Source organism: Melospiza melodia, chromosome 12 (genome assembly GCF_035770615.1).
Source record: "Melospiza melodia melodia isolate bMelMel2 chromosome 12, bMelMel2.pri, whole genome shotgun sequence".
NCBI lineage: Eukaryota > Metazoa > Chordata > Aves > Passeriformes > Passerellidae > Melospiza > Melospiza melodia.
The window spans coordinates 14,267,671-14,288,361 of NC_086205.1; the positions used below are offsets into that span (position 1 = coordinate 14,267,671).

The following is a 20,691-nucleotide window of genomic DNA, read 5'->3' on the forward strand; positions in this document are numbered from 1 at the left end:
TGGTACAGTGGTGAGGATAGACTGGAGTGCTACTCTCTTAGTCCAGTATGAGTGTACAAACAGAACTTGTAGTCAGGGCTGTGTGTGCCCCTGTGGAATGCAAAAGCAGCATCCCAACACGAGCTGTGCTGGGTGAAGCCCTTGAGCAAGCTGACAGCACCTGCACAACTTAGAGTGTGCTCATGGAAATGTAGCAGTGCTTGTTGTGGGACTGTGAGAAACCAGGCTCGTTCCAGACATGGAAGTAGATTCAAAAGCTGTGTGGCAAGATCAGGACATGGTTAGCATTTTCCAAAGTGTATTTTACTCAGTAGCATGCTGTACCTCTGGGCAGATTGGTAATGACTAAGAAGTGCTGGGACTGGCTTAAAATAAGCAGTCCTTACATCTCCCTGTGCTGAGAGCAGAACAACTTTTGTGAAGTCCTGCTAATACAAGACTTTATTTTAATACATCCTCTGAAAATCTCTACTCCTGTGAGCAGATTGGTCCAAGGGCTGCATTCAGATTCTCCAGCAGATTTTTCCAATGTGTAACCCCTGTTATAGGCACAAGTAGCTGGTTGGGTAAAGTTGGAACTCTCCAATAGGCTTCTGAAGAAAGCACATTAAGTAGGGGAGGGCTCTGTGTTGAAGATGTGAAGATTGCCCAGGAATAGGTTTTGCTGTGATCCAAAGAAAGCAGCCTTCTGGTAAGCCAGATCTTTGCTGTTGTAAGGATATTTTAATACAGAGAAAGACCCACTAGAAAGCCCTCACAAAATAATGTTCTCTAAGAGATATGGAAATTCTAGTGCAAAGAACAAATGAGGATAATTAATTACGGCTCATATCTAAGAATAAAATAGGTTAGTGACCATGGAAAGAAATATGAGGTATTTATTCTAATATTAGTTTAAAATTCTGAATACATAAACCAGAATACTTTATGAACAGTGCCAGATTAAAATAACAAAACAGAGGATACATATTAAGAGATCAAATTACCTTTTGATCAGCAGTGATCAATATAAATCAGAAATAGTGGAAAAGCCAGATCCTTCAGCCAGGGTGGCTCATCTCCCTGCTCCTGTCCCTCATTAGTCTTGGAGCAGGACAATTGTCTTGAGAGGGCCTGAGGTTTCCTGTGAGCCCGTGAATGCTGGCACACTGTGAGTGGGGACAGTGGGATGTGATGGGCAAAGCTGGACAAACGTGACAGATTTCTGCAAGTGTGAAAAGTGACTTCTGTGGTTGGCATCAGTCCCTTGTGTTGATTGCCAGTACACTGCACACACACACACACTGGTGCTGCCCCTGACACAAATACAGACTGTGACAGAGGTGGGGAAAAGTACAGTACAGCGTGAATGAGCATGAGGTTTTCTCATTCTGTGCTTGATCACAGGGAGAAAATCACTTGTCAGGGTTTCAGTCATGAGCTGCTCCTAATACAAAAGCCACCAATATCATGCATGAGCAGGTGTAGCTATTCTATGAACATGATTTGGTTAAGAAAGACATTTATTGAGTTCACTGTTTTTCTTTCCCATCTTTGACAAGTCCTGTGCTAACTCCTAATCTAGAGTGGATACCAAAACTTTGAGTTTGCCACTCAGATTTCACTCTTGTAACTTGTTTTGGTTCCAGACTCTTTCATAGTAGTTCTTGGTCCACTCTCAGGTAGGCTGATTAGTGAGGGATTTGAACTAAATTTCTGCAAGATGTTAGATTATGATTTATAATAGAAATATCTTTGATTTCTCAGTAGGAAATAATTCAGGGTTTAGATGCCAGACACTTCAATGAAAAGTCAAAATTTTTCCAAGGGCTTTTTCATTCAGTTGAAAGCTGAGTTTTCAGTTGAAAAAAAATTTGACCATCACATTTAATACAGCTTTGTCTGACTTATGGTAGTAGTCAAGGACAGAGATTTGTAAATATTTTGGATTGAGGATGGCTGTGTATGTCTGACCTCAGTACCAAACAAAGTCTTTGAACCACTTTTGAAGGAAAAGGGTAGTTCAAGGACATGGAGTTACATGGAAAATTGGATAAAATGCAATGTGTTTTTAACAAAAGCCAATTGTGTCAGATTAGACCAGTATCTGTCTTCGATAAGAACTGTTTGGCTGGACAAGGTTGAAGTAGCAAATCAAGTCTATATGTGTAGTTCTGAGTAAGGCACATAAGGTACCCTGCCTCACGGGATATTACTGTTTGAGAGAGACAAAAGGGAATAGTGTGCATTTGAAGACAGATAAGAAATTAATTTCCTGTTTAGCCAGCTTGGGTCATCTTAGAAAGGACCTGTAGAAAGGTAAGGGAGAGCATAAGGGGTGTGCCTCAGGCCCCAGTCTTGGCAACACAGGATTTTGAATCTGGTGGTGTTGCATGGCTGTCCTTTGCTGTGTTTGTGAATATCAGTTACTATAAAATATGTTATGTCCTCTCTGTATCATTCCCTCCTTGATTTTCTTATTTCTAGTTGTTTTTCTCAGTATCACGCTGATTGTCACTTACAGTAAAGCACTCTGACACATGAGAAGTGCCTGAGACGTGCAGGTTTCCTCTCCTGTCACTCTGGGGCACCGAGGCATTGTCCTGTGAACCATCTCAGGTGAGCAAACTGAAAGGAGCCTGTGACACATGAAGTGGAAGGAATTTAAGATGCAGAAAGGTTTATTAGCAGAGCACTCTTTTGACCTCACAGTTTTGACAAAGAAACACTTAAAACATCATATTGAGAGGCAAGCAGAAGACTTTTTAACCTGAAAGAAAAGATGACAGCAGATTATCTTTTATGGCTCCAGTAACATTGTCTGAATGGTTAAATCAGCCTTCTGTGCTTGTGTAAAGATGAGATGGAACTTAGAACAGACCTATCATCATTTTGAGATTGTGTGTGTCAGGTTGTTTTATTGGCCTGCATCTCAGCTCTGTCACCGAGGAACCTGAGAGAACTCATTCAGTCTTTGGCCATGACCTGCTGAGCTACATCCACGTCATGTTCTGTGCCTCACTTCAGCAATGCACAGAAAATACTCTGCAGTTTCCTTCAGGAATTGAGACTGGCAGGTCCCAGCTCCCAGGTAGCATCTGTGCCTCTGCTGTATCAACTCATTCTGGTTTACTCAATATTGCATGGTCTGTACCTGCAGGGTTTGACTTTCAGTTAAGGCATGGTTGATCCCTGTGTGTGTGTGAGATAACATTATGGGGCAGCCTAGCAAAGGGCAGAAAATTCAAATACACAATACCAGTACTAATAGAAGCCTGATTTTCTTATTGGCAGTGTAATGCTTTATATGAGTTCAAATAGCTAAAAGCTATTTGAACTCATATAAACATTTCCATTTTGAATGTTTTTTTGGTAACCAAGGGATGATTATTTTGGAATGCACTTGTGATTCACTTTCTTCCCTCCTCCAGTTCTAAACCTGCCCTACTGATCCTTGTCTTTTAGATGCCAAGATAAACTATTGTACATGTGCATTTGTGCTTATACCATGAAAATTAATGTGAACTTGGAGGAGTTGGGAGGTGATAACAAGGGACAAGGAACAGCATAATTGGATGAATTTTGCAACTGGAAGATTCTGACCCTCTGTTAAGCAAGCTCTAGATGAAGGGGTTAGGAGAGGAGGCTCATCAGCTTGTCATATTGTACTGACTCCTGATGTTTGGCTGGAGAGTTGGCAGCTGAGCAAAACCCTCAGTGGGCAGGTGGATAGAAAAAGTAGTAGCATGTGCACTGATCACTCAAACCTGAGCAAAATAGTTTTAAAGGAAAAAATAGCCTTTGTGGATAAACATTGGTTTGTACCATTGTGTACCCTGCATGCCGAATGAAAATAGTAGAGATATTTTCTGACTTTTGGAGCTGAAACACTGCAGCTTTAGAGGAGCAAAGCCTTTAGTTGTGCTGCTGTTACTAAGAGTGGGTCCTGCTAAGGGGTTGTTGCCTTATGCCCTAGATTTGAGACTTGGTGATGATTTGCCATTCTTAATCTCTGGGGGTTCATGTACACAGTTTGTCCTCCCTTTTTGTCTCTTCTTTCTTTTCACTCTTTGTCTTTTTCCCTGTCTTTTCTGCTTGACATAACTTTCACAGTAACTCCCACCCCATCATTCCTCTCTTACTTAGGATTAAGAATTGTCCCTATACCTCTGCATCATCTTAGCACATGTTATCTACATATTACATTTTCCAGATAGCATGTTCTTTGTGTTGTCCCTCTCACTTCCACTGAGTTTTCTTAGACAAATGCTTCAGAAAAGCTTTAACTAGTTTGAGTTCCTTAAAGTGTTATAATATTATATTAAAAATATACTATGTAATAGAGAGAAGTATAGAAAGAAATTATCTGTATCTCTGTATGGCGTTATGTCTTGCAGGTTGCTGTCCTGTAGGGTGTGGGAAAACTTTGGTTTTTGTGCAGTGTTGAGCGCAGCAGAGCCTATAGTTTGTTACTGATTGTTCTGAGAACAAAGAGTATAGTAGTAATAATAAAAAAATAAGCTGATGATTTTTCATTAATATCGTGCAGGAGTTTTCTATCATGTTTATACACACATTCACTGTCATACCTCACCCCAAATGTTAAGCATAAAAAGAGATTTACAATTAAAATGGTGCCTACTCACCATTAAAGATCAAAATTAAAACTAGAAAAAGTAAAAACTCAAACCCTAAGAAATAACTAACAATTTGGGTTTTTTTCGTTTGTTTGTTTTCATTCTGTTTTCTCAGTACCCTTTTACCCAGTGCAGGAGTGATTTCCTCAAAATTAGTTTCTCTTTGACTTTTGGGCATTAATGTGCCAATTTTCTTTCTGCTGCTGAATATTATCTGATCTTGAAGCTGGCTACAGTTGAATTAATGTTGCTGTCAATCACAGCTGCTTATCTGAGTCTTATTGGGGCTGAAATTGAAACTTCCTTAATAGTGTGGTGTCAGAGCTTAGGTGTTTTCTCACCATGGCCAAATGGTGCTGTTCCCTCCCTCCTTGCCCTCTGCCTGCCCCATTCTGTGCCAGCTGCAGTGGGTGCAGCGTCTGCCAGGCCTTGGGTCAAACCTGTGCATTTCCCCTGTGAGGAGTGAGGGATGCAGGAAGGAGCAGTCAGCTGAGGGCAGGAGCCAGCCAAGCTCTTCAGCTCTCGTCCTGCACTGCAGCAGCGCTGTTGGAGCAGCGGCTGCTGGGAGGTGAGGCTGCCCTGGCACACATGAAGGACGATCCTGACCCAGCCTCTTTCCCTAGGTTTTGCAGGATGCAGCTTCCTTCTCCTCTACTGCACAGCTCCTAGGAGGTGTTAGAATCACATAATGTCCAGATACCTGTCCTTAAACGAACAACTCATATGAATAATTAATTTGCTAGTAGGGGTTGTGTTTACAAGACGCTATAGTTTACATTGTGAGCAAAATTTGATGAAAATCATGCTGGGGAAAAAATGAAAAGAAAGCATTAAAGGGTGTTTATAAAAAGCTGTAGTGGGAAATAGTTATAGAAAAGAAACTAAACCAACATGCAATTTTGAAGTATTGAGAAAGAACTCAACACTCTAAACCCACCATTTTCCTTATCTTTATAATGGAGCTGTGTAAAGGCAAGATTAATTTTAATAGTTTTAAGATTTAAACAGTGTTTATGCATAGCATAATATTAAGTCTAATATCTACCCAGCTAAAGCATTGATTTCTGCTCCTTCAGAGAAATCATAAAACAAAGATAAAAGATCCTTTTTGCAGCTTGTTTCATGCCTCTTTTCTTTTATATTTGATATAACTAGGTTGTGTCACATACTCTATGGAAAGTTTGGTTTAAATCGGTGAAGCATAGCATAAGCCAAAGCAGACACACATGACTTCTGGCACAGGACAGTTTTGGTGTTTATGAAGTCTTGGGAATCTATCAAATGCCCAAGATTGAAAATTGGAACCAAGGGGAAACAGTTTCTCTCAGACAGTTTTTCAGACTCCTTTATCTCTTTACAGTTCTGAGTAAATATCCTCAGGTTTTGATTCGATGGGATTAATGTAATGATTCATATGAAAAAGTTTGCAAAGTAGGTATAAGTTATTTGGCTTGTTTCTTGGAATCCCATCCACGTTAGAGTTTTTGATGAAGACAAAGCATGCTAGTGGGTACTGGAGCACACTGAATCCCATTAGCCCACTTGTATGTGTGCACAGATGAATCTATTCACACCAGGAGCTGGTGCAGAACAGATGTTACCTTTGAAAAATTGATTTGTTCATAGAGTTTATTTATTCTGTTTGTGCTATTAAACTTTGGCATCTCTCCAAAGAACTGCTAGACTGCTCAGACTTTTTGCTGTGTTTTGCTATTTAATTTGTTAGCTTTGGGCACATTTATATACAGGGCTGTACCGCTGAAACTTTAAATCAGGTAATTCAATCATAAATTAGGTACATTGAGTGTCTAGTGCGCTAAAGGTGTCCACTCGAGGTTTTGCCTGACTTTAAGTCAGTTTTAAAATACCTCTATGGAACCAGCGTGACTTTGAATAAAGATTGGGTGGAAGTTCTCCCCCTGCTTAATGGGGTAATGCTGAGAACAGGGGAAGAGAGACATTTCACAAGAAACATTACAGAGCAGCAGTCTCATAAACCAAACTGCCAGATGAAAATAGCAAGCCCATGCAACACAGTCCTGCAAAGATGGATTGCTTCCCTTTCCCCTTATCCTGTCTAGCCAGTGTGACTGGGCAGGACTTAGTTCTGAAACAGGGATGCCCTGTGCCACTGCCCAGGCTGCAGACACCTCTTAAAAACAGAAAAGGAAGTAACTAGTTTTTGCAATCAGCAGTGAACCAAGTGTGGTGGTAGTTACATAATAGTGTAGAAAAGGTAATGGACACCCTCATGTAGTTATCATATTATTTTGTTATAATTGGTCAGGGGGTGCAGTTCTATGGTCCTTGTTGATAAACCATTTTCTCAGCAAGATCCTGAGCTTCTCATTTTTTGTGTAGGTGCTATGTAGTGTGCACAGGAGTTATGGAACTCCATCTGCTGAGGTTCTATAAAGTCTTTATGAAATATGTTTGTGAAACTGATTCTTTGGGATATTTGGGTGTTGTCACAGTCAGCACTGCATCACCTACATGCCAGACCCCAAAGTGCCTGTGGGACAGCTTTGAGTTCTGTGGTAACAAGGTTTAGTCATAAAGAGACTTTAGAATCCTGATGAGTGAAAATTCCCTGAAGCTACATAAAAATGAGCTGCCTAGAGAGGGTGGGAAGCAAAAGTTCCTCTCCCTGTTTAGCTCTCTGCTCTGGGGGGCACTCATCAGTGGATCTGCCTTGGGTTTTGGACTAGAGTCTGGTGTTAGATATTCTCTGTGGAAAGCACTGCTGCCTCCCAGAACTCCAGACGCCTCTGGCCCAGGGGAACAGAGCACATTCCAAAGCCTTGTTTCACATTTCCTTTGCCTCATCCAGAGTTGCAAGGTGAACCACAGTGAGGGCTCCATGGCATTTGGTGATATCCTCTGAGGGTCCCATCTGTGATAGTAGTGGTGATACTATTTACCTATTTAGATGTGAGCCTCAATTTTCCTCATGAAGCAAAGACAGTCTTCAGTGCATTCATCTCTCTGCCTCAGGGACTGTTTAATCATTTAGACAAGGTAAAGTTGTTCTATTGTGAGAAACCAAGAGAATTCTGTACCTGAAGGGGTTTTCTAAAAATTTGGATTCATTCTCTGATGCAAACATGTGGATCTTTATGCCTTAAATAGCCAGTGGGCTCTTCTGGGGTGGGGAAAAGCTGCCCTCAAAGGGTCCTGTCCTCTTGTGAGCACATCTGTGGAACAGCAGCAGTGGCAGCTGGCAGGGCATGCCAGCCTGCAGGCATGCTCCAGAATGGCAGCTGGGTTAAAGGCTTTGCCTGCTGGTGGCAATACAGACATCTGGGCCAGGAATTTATCATCACAGAATGTAGGTGCTTCTGGAAACAGTTCACAAATAAAGACTAGCATGTCTGCCATTTAGATTGATAACCATCACCATTTGTAAAGGCTGGGAAGCTTTTAACTTATTTTGGACATTTTCCTGGAAATTATATAACTCTGGTATACTGCTTCTCATGCCCTTGTATAATTTTACTTGGGTACACTGAAAGTGTGTTCTTGAATCCAAGTTTTGTTCCTTTGAGTTTATCCTATGAATCATGCTATAGCTCTATGAAACAAGCTTACAGCCCTAAATATATCAGGAGCATAATGTATATAAATATTATTTTAGCTCAGCACTGCAACCATTTTAGAGAATTATTTACACAGAGAAGCACAATAATATAAGAAATACATCATGTGAGATGTCTATGCAAATCAAGTCAGTATATACTAAAAACCAAGAAGTAATTGATGCCCTTGGGTGACAGACTAAAGAGGAAATAGAAAAGTGAGAAATAGCGTAGTAAATCTAAGTATTATTAGAATTAGGAAATCTGTTTGGGATATCTGCCTGCAAAATGGAAGAGTATTCTATGGAATTTTATTTACATTAGTTAGCCAAGAAGGCTATTTACTGTGCAAAAATGGCAGTTATTCTTTAACTTTGATTTGGTCTTCTCTGTTTTCAAATGCAGCATGGTCCAGTGCTGAGTGCACTGATTTCTGCAGGCTTAGATGCTTATCCAGAAGATTATTGTCAAGTCACGCTAAGGATTTCCTGTACTGAAAAAGCCAGGTGTGTGGGGCATGGTATTTTGTAATAAAGTGGGCCCTTTCCCAAGGTGTTATCTGCTTTTTTCTTTTTAGTATCCAGATACACCTATCTTTTGTGTGTTTGAAACTGGATACTAAGAAAAGAGGCTGTTGGAGTCAGTAAGAAAGCAAATACATACAGAAAAAAACCCCCTGTAGCTAAATGAGTATTTTGGGGGAAAAAAAGTAGCCTAACAACTCAATTTTGCCCACGTGAGGTTGTCCTGCTGTAGGAATATTTTTTAGTCATCTCAGTGTCGCTTTAAAACATTTGGCAGGAGGAGTAGTGCTCTGCTAATTAATCAGATGTAGAAGTAGATGGACCTGTCCCCTCAACATGTTCTGTCTTTAGGAGCCTTCTCAGAGCCTTCCTTCACCGGCCAAAGGTCTGCCTGCTCTGTTCAGAGCCTGCTCCCCAGCAGCCAGGACTGTGGAAAGGAAATATCCTACATGGGTCAAGCTGCTGAGGAAAGCAGAGGCAGCTGCTAGCACTGGAGACTTTCAGTGGGAACACACAGAGAAGGGGGAGGGCTGATTGCCTTCCCTGCCCCCTGTGGTCAGGTCAGCATTCTGGTCAGTCACAGATAAAACAAACATCCTGTCTGTAGCTTTTCCCTGCTAGTTTTTGGCCTTTTTCTGGCTTCTGTTCCAGGCACTTTTCTCTTTCCCCATAACTCACTTTTTAAATGCACAGGTAATAGCTTTTTTTTTTTTTGACATTCAGAATTACATTCAAAATTTCTGCATTTAATATACTACATTGTAACTGAGGAATAGTAATGTGTTTTACTCTTTTTTTTTTTTTCCTTTGTATCTAAATGAACAAATACTTTAAAAATATGTTGACCTTTGTGATTACTAAACCTGAAATTTGTTTTGGATGTTTTTGCATCTTGCTTTTCTCTGTCAGCTGAATATTGTTATGATTGAATTAGGTTTGTGTGTTGCATTTCAAATGTCTTGTATTGTTTTGAATACACTTTGGCTTTGTGGATTAGTTATAACTTACTCTAGCTTTTAGAAACACAAGAACTGATGCCCCTGCTTGATATCTGTCCAAGGAACACCAGAAAACATGCAAGTTTCTACTCTTGAATCAAAACATCTTTTTAAATTGTAACCAGAAATATGTTTACAAATCTCCTTCTTTGCTGAAAGCACATTCTTCATTGAGAAAAAAATCCTTAGTGTTGTTTGACAGTTACTACAGTATGAGTAAACACAAAGATCTATTTTATTTTTCATTATAGCTTGGATTTACTACCAGGCATCAGATTTAATAGTAGGGACTTAACAGCTTGTGCATTAGGCAGCATAAAATTTTTATCTAGCATTGCGGATTTATCAAATAATTCAATTATATTTGAGACAAATTTTGTCTCTCCTATGAGAAACCCTCAGATGCCTCTACTCAGGATAGAAATTAAATTAGTACAGTGGTTTTATATCTCAATTTTAAAAAAGTGCTTAAAATTGAAAATAATTGCTTGATACCTCATATGTGAAGATAGTACTTATCTGTCCTCTATTCTGAAGTTCATGAGATGTCTTTCACACCTGTCAAAGCAACAGGACCTAATTCTTCATATGGCAGATATCACTGCAGGTACAGACGGGCCATTGTGCTGTGGTGAGAGGGAACAGTGTCCTTGAGAAACTTAAAAGAAAAGAAAAGTCTGTCTTCCAGAAGGTCTTGATCTGGTAGATAAATGTTACTGGATCAACATTGATGATGGCAGCATAAAAGAAATTACAGAATATTCTGTGTTGGAAGGCACCCATCAGGATCACTGAGTGCAGCTCCTGGCCCTGTACAGGACAACCCAGAATCCCACCCTGTGCCTGAGAACCTTGTCCAAAACCAGTTCTGAGCTCTGCCAGGTGCTGTGAGCGCTTCCACGGAGAGCCTGCTCCAGTGCCCAACCACCCTCTGGAGGAAGAACCTTTTTTCTAATGCCCAACCTAAAGCGCCTCTGACACAACTTGAGGCCATTCCCTCAATCCTGTCACTGGTCAGCACAGGGCAGAGATCAGAGTCTGCCTTTCCTCTTTTCCTCATGAGGAAGCTGTAACTGCAGTGAGGCGTCCCCTCAATCTCCTCTTCTCCTGGCTGAACGTAAAAAAGTGACCTCAGCTGCTCCTCACATGGCTACATATGTCTGGTTTGTTTTAGATTGGCAGACAGTACTGGCTTCTTCACAGAAAAATGACAAATGAAAGGGCAGATGGGGAAGACATTGCTCTGGGATTCTTATCATGATATTAGATAAAATTCAGAGCTTCACCATGAAGTTCAAGATAAGGGAAATAAATCTAGAATACAGTAAAGATACCTGAAGGTCACATAAGTATGTCAGCCTACTGTAAACATAGAGCTTTTGAGATGAGATTCAAAGATAGCAAAACAGAGAAAGTGTCATAAAATGCAGATTAATAGGAGCAGAATATAAGGTTGTGCCAAACTTTTTAGAATTTCTTCTAGATCTAGGGATGCTAGTTAAGAACCAGGGCTTGGATCTATTTAGTTAATTTATGAACACTCTATGGGGCTAGATAAATCAGGTTCTCAAAGACCAGAATTTTACATAAGCTTCACTTTGTTCAAAAAGTTGCCAGTTAATAGTTAATATTTTATTTATCTGAGTAGTGAAAGCAGGTGCATTTTACTCCCTTTCTTACTACCTGTGGTACTTTAAAGGGTTTTCCCCAAATTAGATTACTGCAAAGAAAATAAAAACCTGGTGAGAGCTGAAGTGAAAGAAATGCACAGCACCTCTCGAGTATCAACAAGTGCTTACCTGGCTTTTCCAGGACTGACCAAGGCTGACATTCCAGCTGCAGAAACCAGTTAATCATTCTCTTAGAAAACATATACATAATTTTTCCTCCCTTACTTGGAAAGAAGAGTGAGAAGAAAAATGTACGGTAATCCATGGAAAGGGGAAAAGTCTAACATGAATTTTCAAACAGCTAATGAAATCATATTAACTTTTGGGAACTGATATAGTTTTAGTTATTGTAAGGTGTTTGTAGAATATTAAAATGTACTTTGTGTTTGTCATGAGCAGGAAAATAACTCAAATCTTCTAATGCTGGCAAGTGTGTGCAGTTTGGGAAGGACAGCTGCTATTAATTTTTTTTTCCCAGTAGGAAATACTCTGAAGTCATCAGGCTTCCACACATAAGTAGGTCAAGAAAGACTTCTTCCAAAATTTTTACTTTTTAGCTGCAAACAGGAAACTATTCCTCATTTTTATGTCCAAAAGGCCATACTAAACCTGACCTGGAGCTTGTGTACAGTTTTACTTGACCTTTATTTAGAATCCCTTCTGCTAGAAAATTGCCTTTTGTTGTCACTAAAAATACACTTCACTGTCACACTGAGTCAGTACTCAAAGAGAAAAGCTTTCTATCCAGTATAGAGGTGCAGTAGAATCCTGACTTCAGTGATGTCAATGGAAATGTTTTCAACTGTTCTGATACCACTAATATTTTCTTCCACGTACTTTATTATGTCAATTGCTTTCCTTACACTTTTTCCCCTTTTTTTTTCCTCTGGATCACAAAAAACTCCCATTTTTTTAATGGAGCAGCATATGTGTTTGTAGATATAGAAGCATTCAGTTCTGCATTTATGGAGTGGCAGATTGTGTAACTGGCATTCTTCATCACTCCCATCTTTATGAAAGCAATGGTATTACTTTTGCCTCTCCTCAATTGTTTAACATGTGCACAAAAGCAGAATTCACAAACTTGCTTCTCATTCTGTTATTTCTTCTAAATATCACCCTATTTATTTTTGCTGCCTGCAGGCAGCACACTTGATAGCATAAGAAATGCTCACTGGCCAGTTTTGTGTCTTGCTTCTCTCATGACAGCAAATCTGATGAGAAAGTTTTGATAAGAGCTGGAACAATAGCAAAATAGAGACCTATGAAGTCAATGTTTTCTTTCTTTCTAACAGTTTAAAACAGTCTAGGTAATTTTTTTCCTCCAGACTGTCTTCCATACCGTGATCACTTTTCCTTTCTATTGGCAAGTACTTTTATAACTACTACTTGTGGAGAGAAAAAAATCCTTACAAAAAGTGTGAATCATCTTTGAAAGCGAAGTTGCAGGTGCAATTTACTGTTACTGCATCTGTAGAAATGAATATCTGGTACTTAAAGGCTCTGTACTGTGGGTTATTCAGCTACAAAAAGGGAACAGGAATATTTCTATCATACACTTTTGAAAGAATAAATATTGTAGGGTCATTTGAGACTTGTGCTGACAGATTTTTCTTACACATGCATTAAAGGCCTTTGGTTTGAAAACTTCACCCAAAGAGGCCCAAATCTGTGTGTATTGAGAGATAAAAAGCTTCCCTTGACTTCACTAGTGCTGATCATGTTCCCTGCATCTTTGGCAAGTTACACAGTGAAACTGCTGAGATTCTGGGCACAGAAGACCAAGGTCCTTTACCGTGCAAATCTCTCTCATATGCTAAAATTTGTGGTAAGTAGAAATTTCCTGAAGATTCTTCTCAAAATTCAGGGTATTTCTAATTCAGCAGTTCTCAAATATTTAGTCTATTTTGTGAAATTTGACTCTTAAAATTAGAGCCATTTTTAAAGGGGAGAAAAAAAAATCATACAAGTTGGGCAATATTCTTGCTTTTTATGTCCAAGCAGTATTAACAAATTAAGACATATAGCAGCAGCATGAAAACAAACTTGCATAGTGTTTTGACATGTGCATCTCATGGAAGGATTGCTAATTGGTGAAAATGCCAATCATTACAGAAAATGATTCATGCTCAGGGGTGGATGATATCTACTGGTGCCACATGGCATAGAATCAATGCTGTGGGAACCAGTCATGACCAATATTTGAAATATTTGGGAGAGATTTCAGCATTCAAAATTTTCCATAGAAATAAAAAGCACAGAAAAGGGAGAGTTGGTTTTTAGGGGAACATTGGTGTAAAGAAGAATAAGAAATTGCTGAAAGAAAAAAAAATTGATGTAGCCATATTTTAATTTTCTTAAAAAGGAAAAATGATGCCAATTGCCCACTGTAGGCAGTGGTGTTGAAGAATCACTGCAGAGAGTCACCATGGGAGTGGTGGGGTGTGAGTGCCCAGCTTTTTGATGGCAGCTGGGGTTCCCTAAAGCCCTGCCTGGGGAGAGGGTGGTGCTGCCTCTGGGACACCCAGCCTGGGCAAGGCTGCTGGGGTTCAGTGGCTGTGCTGTGCTGTGCTGGGAGAGTGTGGAAAAGGCACTGGGTGAGCCAGAGCTCTGCTCCTCCCCAGATATTCCCCTGTGCCCTCAGCACTCAGAAATATTGCTGTGCATCTTATTAAAAAAATAATAAAATAGCACATAATCTTTGCCCATCCTTGCTTCCCAAGACTGGAGACAAAGCTTACCTCAGTGTCTGAGGAGCTGTCAGCCCGGTGAGGCAGGACAGTGTTTGGTTGTTATGCCAGAGTTCATCCTGACTTGTCCCTTACCCTGTAGCTGCAGTGCTGTCCTGGCTGCAGCATCCCCAGGGCTCACAGGGGAGCATCCCTGGGAGCTGCCCCGGCTGCCGGAACAGCCCTGCACTGCTGGGAGCACACAGGCCAGCCTTGGCACAGCCATTACACCCAGGAAAATACAGAACTTGCTCTCCTCTGTCAGGGATAAAGAGCAACCGAAGTTTCATTAACGGGGCATTATCAAGTGCTTCTGAACATCGTGAAATAGGCTTCCATTCACTCGAGGTTAACAATTTGCCTTCTCCACTGGCTCTTAGTCACAGCCTGTTGGTGTTAGAGCTTACAATTTGCTAAGCAGGGGCTGTGCTGGGGTATATTTAACTGAAGAATGAGAAACCTTGAGAGATGTGCACTTGAATTGTAAGGATCAGCATTTTAAAGTCTCTAAATGAAATATAAGTTAAAATATGTCATAGGAACAAAGTGCTGATTTTCAATTGGAGGACAACAGTGCTCTTGGGGGTTGGGGTAGGGAAGAAATTCAGCTACTTTCAGTGTTTCACAGATTACCAAGACAATTTTGATAATGGGGTAGTGGGCAGAACCTTTTCTTCCTGCCTCCTTTGCAGAGAATTCTTTGCCTTGGAGATTTCGCCAGGTACTAGAGAAAATACCTCAGTGAGCTTTTCTGAATTGCAAGTTTGCTGGCTTGTAATTTTCAGGCTGGAGGAGGAGAGCTGTGTTTAAATATGTGATCCTGTATTTCTCCCCTTATAGATCAGTTCAAAGTACTGTGATTTGTCCTAGTGAGGAAGAGGGGAGATAATTACGCTGGTGGGAGGCTTTGTGTGTAATTATGGAAGTTGCCTTCCACATAAATAGAGAGGTTTTGAATGCCTCATTTTGGAATTGTACTGTATTATATGTGACTTAACAAATATTTGTGAAAAGGGTTGTTCTAAGTTTTCACATATATCTAATTCATGCCATTTAACATCTATGAAACTTAAAAAAAAATGTACTGCATGGATATGTATAGTAAAATCTGCTTGTAGCACTTCAAACCAGTCATGAGGCAACATTAAAATCTGAAAATGCTGTAATAATACTGAGAAAATGGATTATTCCAACAAAGAGAATGAATCTATGAAAAGAATACCTGTTGATTTATGGAGATCTTTTAACTTACAGATTAGGGCCGATCAAAGTCTTGTTTCTTCTATGCAGATGGTGTTAGTAATTAATGGATGACATGCCATAGTTTAGATCAGTCCAGTAAAGCCATGTAGGATGATCAAAAGGATGAGATCTCACTGATTATTTTCTTTTTGGGGAAGATTTTACATCACTCTTACCACCCAAATGAAACAACTGGAAGGAGTCACCAAGGAAAATTCTGCCCTCAGAGCAATTCTAAGGCAGAGTAACAAACTCCATCTGTGCTGGGTTCAGCACTTGGAGCAAGAGCTAAGTTATGTCAGGAGTCATTCAATTCCATTCATTCCAAAGAGCTTATTTTGGATTTACTTTTTTGTTGGGCCATTTGTTATTTTATTGATGCTAATACAAGATGACAGTGAATTGTGTGCTATTTTTGCATGAAATGAATCTATATACTTTTCCTGTATGCTGTTTTTACAACAATTTGTGTAACTGTAGGGTTTTTTTTAAACAGATCAGAACAGTTACCTGTGTGCTCTAATGCCACGCCTTTTACAAGTGTGGTTGATGTACAGTCTAAGGGGACTAGCTGAAACTCTTTGTGGAATCACTATACCTCCTGACCTTCCAAGCTCTTTATCATTTACTGTGGTTTTTTTTTTTTCTGGAAGACTTAACTCACCTCTTTTGTTTCCCTTCCCTGAAATTTGTGCACTCTAGCAGCAGTCATCAAAACTGCAGGTATTAAGGCACAGGGTACAGAATCACAGGAATCCAGTAATCTCCTGACTGTGATAGATCGTGGCTCATGAGAATTAGTCTTGAGCATTGTTTGATAGTTACAGTTTTGCACACAGGAGCTCTCAAAAATGCTCATTGCTGAGGAACTTACACCCACCCCTGCAAGCAAGAAGAATTCAAATGAATGGTAATGAGAATTGTTCATGCATCAGAAGGGGGAAAGAATGCAAGAAAAGTCATTTCTCTCCTAGAGCAGCCTGTCTCCTTGACTGTCAGGAGAAGGAATGCATACCTTAGGAAATCAGTCTTCTCTTGTTAATTCCAGCTGAAATGGCTCAAAAAGGTTTCTTCCAAGTGTTTTGACAGAAAGTACAGAGAAGGATAAGAGATCTGTTCCTCTGGTACTTCAGCTGGAACTAACACAGGAAGGCTTTTAAAAAAGAATATAGTGAGGGGGCTCCATAGTCAAAATGGGAGCTTATGCATTATTATCCAAGTTAAAATAAAAACTTCTACATCTGAAAAATTCAAAACAAAATAAAAAGAAGGAAAATTTTGCTGAAAAATAGAGGCCTCTTAAGAAGTGGAAGTAAGGACTTCATTCTCTTGTCCAGTGCCTGGAACAACCAGGGCTCACAAAGGTTGGTGCTGACAGCATGTCTTATGAGAGGAAGTCAGGAAGATCCTCATGCATCAAATGCAAAGCAAATAAGCATTTTAATTCAATCTGTCAAAATTAATTAGAAACAAGATTAAAAAAGCTCCTCACAATCAGATGAAGCTTTAGCTTGTTAACGTTAATTCCCATTCTGTTGTTGTGATAAACTGAGTCATAGCTATTTGCTTTGCAGCTGATCAGCTGCTCTGCAGAAATTTTGAGTAGAAAATATCTATCTGTAGTGACAAGCATGGAGAGGGAGGCAAGGTCTGGCTGCAGCTTCTGCTGCAGGAACTCCCTCCCCACACTGGAGAGCAGCCCACCTTTCAGGGAAGGGGATGGGAGAGGGTCCCCCGTGTATCTTCTGAGGAGCTCCTGAGAAAGCCCTTGTGGTGCATTTGCCCTGAGCTCCCCAGGCTGATCAGATCCCCAGGCTGATCAGATCCCCAGCTTTTTGCTTGCAGCTGTGTTTCACAGCTGAACTCCCTGACCTGTTCCTGGCTGTGCATGCAGGAGGCAGCAGCTCCAGCCTGGCACAGCTCTCAGGGTGGTTCAGGTACCAATTCCCTGGCACAGGGAGGCAGAGCTGGCTTGGGAGTGTTTGGGCTCATTTGTGTGGAGTGGGGCTGCCCCTGTGTGCATGAAATCATACCCCAAACTTACTTCAGGCCTTGTGTCAGGTTTGTCTGAGCAGCTCTGCAGGGATGTCCCTGGACACCCTCTGTGTGCACTCTGAGATCTGCTGTGTGCCCAAGCTCAGTGCAGTGAGCTTTGGTCCAGGAGATGTCCATTGTCATCAGACCTGTCTAATACTAGGAAAATATTTTAAGTGTGTCATTACTGAAATAGGTAGCAGATTACAATTCTGTGCTGCACAGATGATAGATATGTTAATAGAGGAAGTCTGAGAAAAAGCAATCCAAGGCATAATGTTCATTTTGCAGTTGTACCATAATGGAAGCATCCATGTACTTATGCTTAAAAAACAGATCTAGCTTTTCTATGTGCAAAAGTAAAGCTATCACCATAAATTCATGGCTGTTTTGTTAAAACTGTTGCAACAGAGCCTAAAGCAAAAACATAGAGAAGGAGGTGTATTTATTGCTATGTAATAGGTTAAAGTAGCAATGTAATTTTCAGCTGTACTTTGTGTGCTTGGAAAAATTGGTGAACGTGCATAAAAGGAGCACAGTTGGCATTTTACCCTGTTAAGAATAAACCACAAGTCACCTGCATTATTAGCCACTAATCTCCTTAGGCTCCTAATCATATCCCTGGGCTGGGAAGAGACGTATCAAAGTGGAGGATGCCTTAGTGTCCCTGTAACTTGGAAAGGGTTCTGAAGATATTTCATTTCTGCCTTATTTCCTAAAGTGACATGCTAAGTTAGTTGTCCTTGTACAATCCCTAACTCATTGAGACAGCAGTGAGTTCAACCAAAAAACCCCTCATGCTGCCAGGTGAGTTACTGGCCACTTTTTTTACATAATAGCCTAGGTGTTAAAGCACTGATCTGTGAAGGGAACGATCAGGATTTTTGATTCCTCTTAGCCCAAGAGGGTTTAAAACTGCTGTTTCTGTTTCCTAAAAATATCCTAGCAGGCATGATAGAGATCAGCCTGTGTGGAGGCTCTGCTTTTTCTCTTCAGTCCTGCTGCTGAGGTTGTACTGTTGTGTGAGTGAGAATGCAAGTTGGGGAAATGACAGAAGAAAAATATTATATTCATTGTGGACTGAATATGGATGTAAATGTGTTATATTTTAAAATCTAAGACATTATTGAATTGACAATCAGAGATTACTAAGCATAATACTGTTTTTATATTGCCTCTTTAAATTTGTGTGGCAACTTATGGAACAATCTGGTGTAGAGTTGTTTTATCTGCATTTTCATGGATCATTAGTAAACAGAATTTTCTGCATCACACAAATTGTAAGTCTCCAGTTTAGCTGGGAGGACCAAGCCCTAGTGACCAATCACAATCTTAATTCACTCCTTTTCCATCTGATACTTGCCATGATACAAAACATCAATAGCAATTTAACTGTGTCATAGCAGCCTGTATGGATGTATTTTTTACCACTGAGTTTTAACTAAGTGGGAATAAGCCTCATATGCAGTCATTTGTGCAGCAAGTGTAACCATATTTTATGCATTTGAAACTTTTGGATGCCTGCATTACATGAAAAGCACTCTATGTGTTCTTGCATTATTGCACATTTCATTAAAATGTAACTCTGTATTAGATATTCTATTTATGCAGAATCCAAAAATAGTTCATGCTGTGTAGCAATGCAAATTTTGGTGAATAATCCACAAAGAATTTCAAAGCCTTAACCATTTGTGACATGCACTGTTCTGTATCTTTAATGAGGACTCAACCTTTGAACAAATTATACTGGCCTTTTTATGAGTAAAAACCATTTCTGTGCTTCCCTGTTAAAGAACAATCTATCACTTCTTAGCTTAATGATATCAGAAATGTTAGGGGTTATTGTTACTACTGAAAATTCTTAGAACTGGTTTTAGATGTTCTATCAACAGTAGAACAGTAAATCAGGTCTCTGCACCTGAGGGCTGTCCCGCTTCCCACCTGAGAGCTGATCCCCAGAGAAGGGAACAGCACCAGCAAGGCCAAGGCTGTGCAGGACAGTGCAACGGCTGAGGAAAAATGCACTTTCCTCACACTTCACCTCAAGGAACCCAGCTTAAAGCAAGGCAGAATGAAGGGAATTTCCCACAGTGTGGGGAAATGATGGATGTGAGTAGGGATGGAGAATCTAAGGCTGAGGACACCGAAGCCACAGATGTGCAGTGAAGGGCCTGCAGTGTGCACTGCCAGCTCCCCTGCACTGCAGGGCTGTGCCACCGGTGCTCTGCTGCTGGCGGGATAGCAGCTGAGACCACGGGTCCTTAGTGGAACAAGCATCAAAATGAAACAAGAGGGGGACTTCCTCTTGAACTATTTAAGACATGTTGGAAAGCTGGGGCTTTCTACTGTTTAAAATAGATAGCACTGATCAGAAATTTGCCTATTGAGGATATAATAAATAACAATTTACAGAATCAGTTCAGAAAAGCATCAGCTTGCTTTCAGCAAATTGAGTAAAACATTTCTTATAAGCTCCTAATGAACAAATAGCAAAGCACTCCAAGTCCATCAGCACTTGGAATTTTTTAAAATCTGAATGAGATTTTACTATTCAAAGCACAACTGTGTTCAGTACATAATTACATGGAAGAGCAAAATAAAAAAATTCTGTAGAGCTGCCTGCCTAAATAAGACATCCTTTGCAATATTTTAAAATAAGTATTTAAGAGATTAAAACGGTTTTCTTTGGGAATATTAGCACAAATTAAAAATTTGAAGAAAATAATCAGATCAAAATACTTATTCCATTCCTTCATGCATTTAAGCATGCATTTCAAGAAGCTCGTATTATAGTGTAAGCTGTAAGACAGCCTTTGTCTTGGGACTTGCACATCCTCTGACAAAAGTTAAAGTGAGCTGGTCAGATGTGAAGGTCTGCTGCAATACCTCATGCAGACTTGTAGTCAGCCCTGTATCAGTTTATTCATTCCTCTGATCTGTCCTTTCCACCTTTCCTTGGCATCCCCTTGAGAAGAGCTGAATTAAGAGCTGGTACTAAGATTGGTTGATTCACAGTCTGTCTGAATGCAGGATGATGTTCATGTTCCAGTGAATCATGTGCCTATTTCAATATCAGAAATAGAAAATGGCTCTTGAGTTTTTCTGCTGCCAGAAATTGCTTCATTTTGAATTGCTGATTGCCTGAGTGTTCTTAAAAATAGAGGCAAAAAAAGTTTTTTCCTCTCACATTTGCACATTTGCCTCAGCCTTATTGGTGCTGCTGTGTTAGGGTGTTAAAGTAGTTTAACTAAACTTGAAACTATCATAGCCAACACAAACCAAGGGGACCAGTGGTGCCTTTTC

At 40.2% G+C, this 20,691-nt stretch overlaps 1 protein-coding gene across 4 annotated transcripts in view; it reads right to left on the minus strand.

Annotated features, from left to right (window-relative positions):
* The window catches only part of SLC9A9 (solute carrier family 9 member A9), a 173,108-nt gene that overhangs the window by 10,039 nt on the left and 142,378 nt on the right, over positions 1–20,691 (minus strand). Inside the window, exon 15 of one of the 4 annotated variants that reach the window (XM_063166933.1) lies at positions 1,867–2,618. The exons of 2 other annotated variants lie outside the window; for them this stretch is intronic. In XM_063166933.1, the coding sequence (XP_063023003.1) occupies positions 2,498–2,618 (121 nt within the window). In that variant the 3' untranslated portion in view covers positions 1,867–2,497. Of the gene's footprint in view, positions 1–1,866; positions 2,619–20,691 lie in introns of those variants that run through there. One more of the 4 variants, XM_063166934.1, reaches the window with a different exon arrangement.